The following is an 8019-nucleotide window of genomic DNA, read 5'->3' as shown; positions in this document are numbered from 1 at the left end:
TAAAGTCCTTGTGCTGAAGGCATGAGGTTTGGTTCAAATTTACAAAAGTACGTTGTTAAGGTACTTAAAGTTTTTACGGGTTCTATATTTACAAATAAATAATATTAAATAAATAAAAAAAAAAAAATAAAAAAAACTTTTGGAGGTGACTTAAAGTATGTAATGAAGAAATAACGTCTTACTTCTGGACTTATAATATATTTTGGATACCTTTAGACACCCCCATAAGTAATTTACTTTCTATATAAAATCACTGAAATAAAGCTTACCTTGGAAATTTAATGCAAATCGTTCATTAAGGACACTTCATACGAATTTGTTCCTCTGCATGGCTATGTTTGAGCTATGTTTTCCTTTGCAACCCCGTGAAGGGGCGGATGGAGTGGGTTTTTTGGGAGGTGGAAACCCCTGGACCCCCGCACCCCGCACCCTTTCACCAACCCCTCCGCCGCCGCCATGTAGTGCGAAATTCTCTGTAAGATTTAGCTAATGTTCCATGGCTTCGCTCCATCAATGTCGAGTGATGTGCATGGGGATGGTTTGGCTTGGTTTTGGTATGGTGAACCCGGAACTCCAAACCAAAGGCCGACGAAGTTTGTCTGGTGTCGTTTATCCTCCTCGTGTCCCCCCCTGTCCCCCCCTCCATTTCCTGCCCTTCCGTTTTCCAGACGTTGTCATCCAACGCCCACCCACCCACAAGTTCCAACCCACCACACGTGGTCGTTGGATGTCCACTGGGTGAAGAATTTTACTCCGTTTCAATTTGCTAACATGTATCGGTAATAACTTTCAAATATCAGGTATCTTTCCCTCTGGAATACTTTGATGAAAGCGCATTCTTCAAATATTAAGCATTTTAAACAAGCCCCAAAGTATTCAGACTACTTTTCTTCACCGAAATATGGCAAAAATATCTTATGTCCTTGATTTGAATTCCCTCAAGATATGGTCTCCCTTTCAAGTGTCTAGCCCTTTTGAACGAAACAAAGCAAGCCGAAGTACTTAGTTTATATCTTTTTGAAAATTTTATTAAAAAGTAGGCCATGGATCAAACGAATCGAACTGTCAAAGTCCAGTTGCCCAACTTCAACCCGTTTTAGCTCAGTTATATTTTTGATCGCATCCGGAACAGACGTACTGGCAGCAAATAAATATATTTTTTTTTTTACCGTAAATCATACAAATCTAAATTTTACCAAAACCGTACTTTTTAATTTTTCCTCTATAAGTTTTTTCGACTTTGTCCAATTTTCGTTTCTGCTAACATGGCCAAAGCTAAACTAAATCTGTGGATGACTCAACTTCGTTCCATGGGGCGATCCCTGCGCTGGGATTTTTCCACAATAAACAATGCCAGATGGACCCTTCCTTGGACTCAGGTAAAAAATTATTAAAAAAAAAAAAAAAATTAAATATATTTTAAAATATATTCTCATATTCTTTATTACAAACAGACCATATACAAACGTTTACCCTCAACGCCCTCATCTGCAAAGTTCACAACCGAAACCAATGAAGTTCCAATAACCGAAGGACTCAAATGTGAAGAACAATGCGTCGGCTTGAATGGCATACGTGATATTAAGCTGGGCGATCCATCGATCCCAAAAATCGATGGTGAAATGGCAAGGCCCCAAAATGGATTCATAAGTCGAGCCCTCTACTACCGCAGATTGTACATGAAACGTTGAAAGGATTTTTACTGCCGAATTCGAAGTTTAGTCTAAATTTTTTATGTAATACGAATTTTATACATGGGACTTGCACACTTCGATTAACCGAATAGTTTGTAAACCGGTTATGTGCTAAATCTTCTCAGCTACTTCTTATTACAAACATTTCTAAATTAATTACGGTAAAAAAAATAGTAAGCAGCACTTTTGTAACAGATTCTTGATTTGATAATGTAAAATTAATAAACATTAATATTTTTGATACTAAAACGAAGCGACATTTGAGGTGCATTTCTTAATGAGATTTAATCGGTTCGTATTATTTATTTGCATTTTAAAGGGTTGGACAAACTGAAACCCGAAGCAAGGGTGTCTATGTTTAAAACTGTTCACTTCATGTGAATTCAACCGAATTACAAGTGCCAAATTTTCGATTTCTTTTTTTTATCCAGAACAAGAGCATGAATAGAGTACATTTGAGAGGACTTCTTGTATCCATGGAGATTTGAGGCTTGTAAACCGGGGTAAGTTGCTTGAAATGGGGTTAAGGGATACTCGCACTCGCACTCCCATGTGTGGCTGATTTGCACCATCATTAAAATCATCGTCGTCAGCGTTTGTAATCTAATTTGCAGTCATCTCATCATCATCATCAGTTGACCCCCATATTCGGTGCTGTCCAGCTTGCGAGTGTCCTTTTTCAAAAGTTTTACGCCCGCCATTCAATTTGAATGGGGTGGTGGTGGCCATTCGAAGGGTGTGCATATTGTATGACCCAAACTCAATCTCCCGAACCCAAATGCGAACCCGAACCCTAAGAACCCTAACTCAAACCCATGACAATTTTGTCGAGTGTCACTCTGAATAGATTTCGCTTTGTGGGTTTATAACGCCAACAATAGAGGAGTCTAATGAAACGGGGTGTGCCCAAATGCGAGAGGGTGTTTGCATGAAAGTTTCCCAAAATTGGTCCTGTTTCGGTAGCGGAAATTGAAATAATAAAATGTAAAAGGTACTACAAGACGTCATTTGCGTGTTGTAAATCTAATTGGCAATTGAATTTCGGACTTATTTACACAACTTCTCATTAATGGATATCAATATTAGCCTTAATGTAGTTAATAACATAGGTTGGATAAAAAGATATAGAAACTGAGTATTCAACTTAATTGATTATATTTTTCAGAAATCTAGTAATTCGCACCGCAGTCTAGTTAAGACCGCCTATTTAAACTGCGCAGAAATTCTATGCAATTTGATCAATTGAATGTTCGCTCATTTGAATTTTTTTATTGTACAGAATTGAGTTAGTGTATAGTTTAAATTAGTAAAATATACTTAGTGTACTCTAAGGGAGACTGCTGTTTGCTCGTTATATCTTAAGGGTTACGAATGATGGAGTGGGATGGTGTATAAGGTGTAGGTGTAGTGGAGTGTAGTGTAGTGCAGGAGTTAGTCAACTCAACCCCCCATTTGGGCAAATATTATCATTTGCAGTACTGCAGTAGATGCACGTAGGTGCATCCTCCCGATTTGCAGCACTGATCGGCGGCGTACTGCGCATCTCGCTTCCTGCGTTTCTCGAAACTGTTGGCTATGGATTAATTGATTATTGATTATTAATCGCCATTTCCGTAATCAGATATCGACTTACGATGGACATCGCCGTGGGACAACGTGCCAAGTTCGCAGATCTCCTGGATCCAATTACTCAGATTGGAGGAGCAAATCATTCGTCTTTGTTCGGTGTCCGCGGGGGCAAGTGGACTGCCTGCCACTTGGGGCACCCAACTGCTGATCAGCGCCACCACCGCGATTAAGGTTGCCAGGACTAGCAGGATTCTGGACGTCGGCACTTCGGGAATCATCTGCAATATGCACGGGGTTCGTAAATATATTTTAAAATGTTTATGTTTTAATAGATGTAATTATGGTGCATATATAGAATCTAATGTGACTTTCTTTCATTTGGAAGTGATATCTACCCATCTTTAAAGATTCCAAAGATACTCCCACCATTCCCATAAATAAATATCCTGCGACAGCAACTTTCTAAATGGAGTACTCCCAACAAAACGATTTTAGTGACTTGTAATAAGGACACATTTCTTCGGAACCGGACAGATAACTCCCCCATCTCTTCCGCCTTGCACACGCGTCTGGGGTCTCTTGGTTGGGCTCCCTTATCAGCTCTCAAATATTATTGTATTTTCCATTCGATTCTGTTATTGTTTGTGTCTGGGCTGCGCTGGCCAGGAAATATATTTACATAAACTTCAGTGTTTAAAAATAACCCACCGATTTGCCCGCCTCGCTCGGCTCGGCTCCCCACTTATCATTTGGAACATGAGTTCTTTTTATACACAATCAGAAAGTCAGAGTGACTGGGGAGTGGATGGGGCATATGCCCCATGTGGCTTTTGTTTTTGTTATTGTTATTGTTTGCTTTTATGACTCTCCTTTGGAAACTCGGCTTCCAACCACACTCTATATATAGTATTTGGTTCAATGTTTTTCCACTTCTGTCGCTTTCGTTTTCACAGCGATATGCCTGGGATCTATATATAGATCTTGTTCACCACTTGGCTGATTTCGGTTAGTTTGTTTGTTTTCCTTGGGAAGAACCGATCTTGGCTCGAGTCTCATTTCGATCTTGATAAGAATCGAGAAGAGGTTAAGGTTATCTTTATAGAAGTGACGGGGAGGGTTCAAGGGGGTTGAGATATTACAATTTTTCACATCCTTGAAGTGACTTGAACCTTCTCACCACAAATTGTAATCTTATGGAGTTTGGTTTTCACAAAAGATCTCGAGGAATTTCATATGCAATAAATGACTTTATTGCTTTCCTTTGAAAGCCTCTTTATATAAAAAGTGGAAAAACAAGCCTGATAAGAAATGGCTTTCCATGAGCTTATTTTTGAATATTTAAAATTACGTTTTTTTGTTCTTACGATACGTATTTTCCCTTTTTATACCCTTGCAGAGGGTATTATAATTTTGGTCAAAAGTGTGCAACGCAGTGAAGGAGACATCTCCGACCCTATAAAGTATATATATTCTTGATCAGGATCACCTCCTGAGTTGATATAGCCATGTCCGTCTGTCCGTCTGTCCGTCTGTCCGTCTGTCCGTCTGTCCGTCTGTCCGTCTGTCCGTCTGTCCGTCTGTCCGTCTGTCTGTCCGTCTGTCTGTTTCTACGCGAACTAGTCTCTCAGTTTTAAAGATATCGAATTGAAACTTTGCACACACCCTTCTTTCCTTTGCACGCAGTATATAAGTCGGAACGGCCGGGATCGGCCGACTATATCCTATAGCTGCCATATAACTGAACGATCGGAAATGCCATAACTTTGGTGTTTGTAAAGTTAGGAAGTTGGGATTTTCTATGGGTTTTGTATTTGGCTAATCAATCCGACATGCCGAATTTCATAAGGATCGGCCGACTATATCCTATAGCTTCCATATAACTGATTGATCGGAAATGCCATAACTTTGGTGTTTGTAAAGTTAGAATGTTGGGATTTTCTATGGGTTTTATATTTGGCTAATCAATCCGACATGCCGAATTTCATAAGGATCGGCCGACTATATCCTATAGCTGCCATATAACTGATTGATCGGAAATGCCATAACTTTGGTGTTTGTAAAGTTAGGAAGTCGGCATTTTCTATGGGTGTTATATTTGGCCAGCCAATCCGACCTACCAAATTTCATAAGGATCGGCCGATTATATCCTATAGCTGCCATATAACTGAACGATTGGAAATGTCATAACTTTGGTGTTTATACCCGTTACTCGTAGAGTAAAAGGGTATATTGTATTCGTGCAAAAGTATGTAACAGCTAGAAGGAAGCGTTTCCGACCCTATAAAGTATATATATTCTTGATCAGGATCACTAGCCGAGTCGATCTAGCCATGTCCGTCTGTCCGTCTCTCCGTCTGTCCGTCTGTCCGTCTGTCCGTCTGTCTGTCTGTCCGTATGAACGCTGAGATCTCGGAAACTATAAAAGCTAGAAGATTGGCATTTTGCATGCAGATCCTAGGAGTTCCTACGCAGCGCAAGTTTGTTTCAAAAAGGTGCCACGCCCCCTTTAACGCCCACAATCGCTTATATACGATTTTAAAAATTTAAATATTTCGGAAAAGTAAAAATGCAGTTTTATTGTGTTTATCAATACCTATCGAAATGTAGAAGAAATTTTTCAAATCGGACCATTCGTTAAAAAGTTATGCGTGATCAAAGTTTCTACCTCCATCTCCCTCGCACTCCCTTTACCTGAGTAACGGGTATCTGATAGTCGGGGCACCCGACTATAGCGTTCTCTCTTGTTTTAAAGTTAGGAAGTTGGGATTTTTTATGAGTATTAAGAATGCATCATATGAATAATTTTGGAGAATATAATTTACAGAGTATTCTGCAAGGGTATATTAACTTCGGCTCCGCCCGAAGTTAGCTTTCCTTTCTTGTTGTACTTACATTTGCATGCTGTTCTTTCCGGACTTTGATGGTAGATATATTGGTTTCCGTTGAGGACCTCGATATATACAGATCAAGGCTTTTGATATATATTTGTCGTTTAATATACGCGGATTATATAACGTTTATATTGCGTGTGTGTGTGTGTGTATATGGTTATAGCGTTTATATATTTTCGGGCGATTCCTTTCCACTTTCTGTCTATAGAATTTCTAACGGGTTATCACTTAGTTAAGGAACTTTATTTTTTGCTTATGTGCAGATTTTCTTTTGCGATCACACAGTTTCAAAATCACAATCAATTGTTGAAAAACAAAACAAAACAACTAAAAATAATGGGTAAGTTTCCTTTTTTTTTTTGGTGGGTTTAGTTGGGGTTTTTGTACGTGCAAAAAAAAAAAATTTCTTAACGGGGCCGATAAATATCCGTTGCGATTGAAGATCGATTAGAGTCCTTTTACTATCGATAGGCGGTTGGAGGAGTGCGGAAAATCGAACAAGTGGTTAACTTCTGCTGCGGCTGCTGCGTTTTCGACTGCTGTTGCGGCTGCTGCTGCTGCGCCCACAAGTTTTTGTTGCATCGCGTGACGTATTGTGGCAGGAGCAGAAGAGTGCGGGTGTATCTGTCGGACCGCAGGCGAGAGTGAGAGTGAGAGGGCAGGCGACGGCGACTGGGCAACTGATCGACTGATCGACTGGGAATGCGAATTGTAGCGGTATTCCGCTGACGTTGCGACTGGCTTGGAATTGGAAACGCTTTTGGAAGCTGGACGCTTGGATGCTGGAACGTAAAGCTGCCGTTTCTTGGGAGTATCTCGTATTCCCATCTCCCGCGGTCTCCCCCTCTCTTTCGCTCTCACTGCGCTCTCATATTCAGCTGCGCTTGCTCTCTGCTCGTCCTTATCTCTATCTCTTTCTTTCGGAGAGCGCCTAACTCGTTCCCTCTTTGTCTAATTGTTTGCCGCTGTTTGCGGTTGTTTATTTTTAGACCGTCAGTGGGGTCTATAATTAGAGGGCTTCTTATCTCGTTTTTCGCTCGCCACTTTCTTCCGCTTTCCACACTTTTAATTCTGCTTGTTCGTTCGGAAGAACGTTCGTTGCATCTTAGTATTGCACTATTGATCGCACTCTTGGCGAATTCTTCTCGTCGCTCGGAAGAACGGTCCTCGCACTTTCCTTCTTCCGCTTTCCACGCTTCCAATTGCACTCTCAGTGAATTCTTCTTGCTCGATCGGAAGAACGTTCTTCGTTGTGTCACAGCCAAATTGGAAAAGAACCGTTGCCGCGACGCCAGCGCAAAACGAAGCCTCACTTTACGCGTGCGAGTGAGAGGGAGCAATGCAGCCAATGCGAAGCACGTGGACTGCAGGTGGAAGTGCGAATGAGATGGCGGACCCTGAAAGGCAAAGTCCAGTGTCTTGCGAAAAAAAATACAGTAAACGCAAACAAATGCTTGAAATTAAACAATTTGCCGGCCATGACACATTCAATCAACTTTGGGTCACTGTGGAGCCGAGTGTTTGCTGGTGTGTGGGTCTTTGAGATCGTTAATACAGGCCAACGTCTATAAGCCGAACCCAAGGGGTCAAGTTACATGGCGCTCTTAAGATATGCTCCTCAGTTGGGACTTTTACCAGGTAATTTATACATGTATCTATTATTTAAAGATCTGTTTTCTCGTCCTCATGCTAAGCTTAAAGGGGGTTTTAAAACCTTTTTGTATCTAATTGTGAGCACGAGAAAGCGAGCGTTATGTGGTATAGCTCGAACTCTGAAGGTATAGTATCTTAAATTCGAAGGGTACTATTAATATTATCTTTCGGTTTTCTTTTTTAAATGAAATTGCGTTTTAGGTAGTTGACAT

At 40.7% G+C, this 8019-nt stretch overlaps 2 protein-coding genes across 2 annotated transcripts; one reads left to right on the top strand and one right to left on the bottom strand.

The window, feature by feature from the left end:
* Positions 1 to 1098: 1098 nt before the first annotated feature.
* Positions 1099 to 1947, top strand: LOC108046996. The gene is made up of 2 exons (XM_017127016.2): positions 1099 to 1379; positions 1455 to 1947. The coding sequence occupies exons 1-2, from the start codon at positions 1266 to 1268 to the stop codon at positions 1689 to 1691; spliced, it is 351 nt and encodes a 116-aa protein (XP_016982505.1). The 5' UTR covers positions 1099 to 1265; the 3' UTR covers positions 1692 to 1947.
* Positions 1948 to 2943: 996 nt separating this feature from the next.
* LOC108046997 (probable insulin-like peptide 6) lies at positions 2944 to 7409 on the bottom strand. Its single transcript, XM_017127017.2, has 3 exons — positions 6156 to 7409; positions 3328 to 3541; positions 2944 to 3267 (listed from the first exon to the last, which is right to left on the bottom strand). The coding sequence occupies exons 2-3, from the start codon at positions 3539 to 3541 to the stop codon at positions 3161 to 3163; spliced, it is 321 nt and encodes a 106-aa protein (XP_016982506.1). The 5' UTR covers positions 6156 to 7409; the 3' UTR covers positions 2944 to 3160.
* Between the last annotated feature and the right edge of the window lie 610 nt (positions 7410 to 8019).

The sequence above is a fragment of the Drosophila rhopaloa genome, unplaced genomic scaffold (assembly GCF_018152115.1).
Source record: "Drosophila rhopaloa isolate 14029-0021.01 unplaced genomic scaffold, ASM1815211v1 contig_3, whole genome shotgun sequence".
Lineage (NCBI taxonomy): Eukaryota > Metazoa > Arthropoda > Insecta > Diptera > Drosophilidae > Drosophila > Drosophila rhopaloa.
Note: the sequence above shows the minus strand (reverse complement) of the source record. Positions and strands in the feature narration are given on the sequence as shown.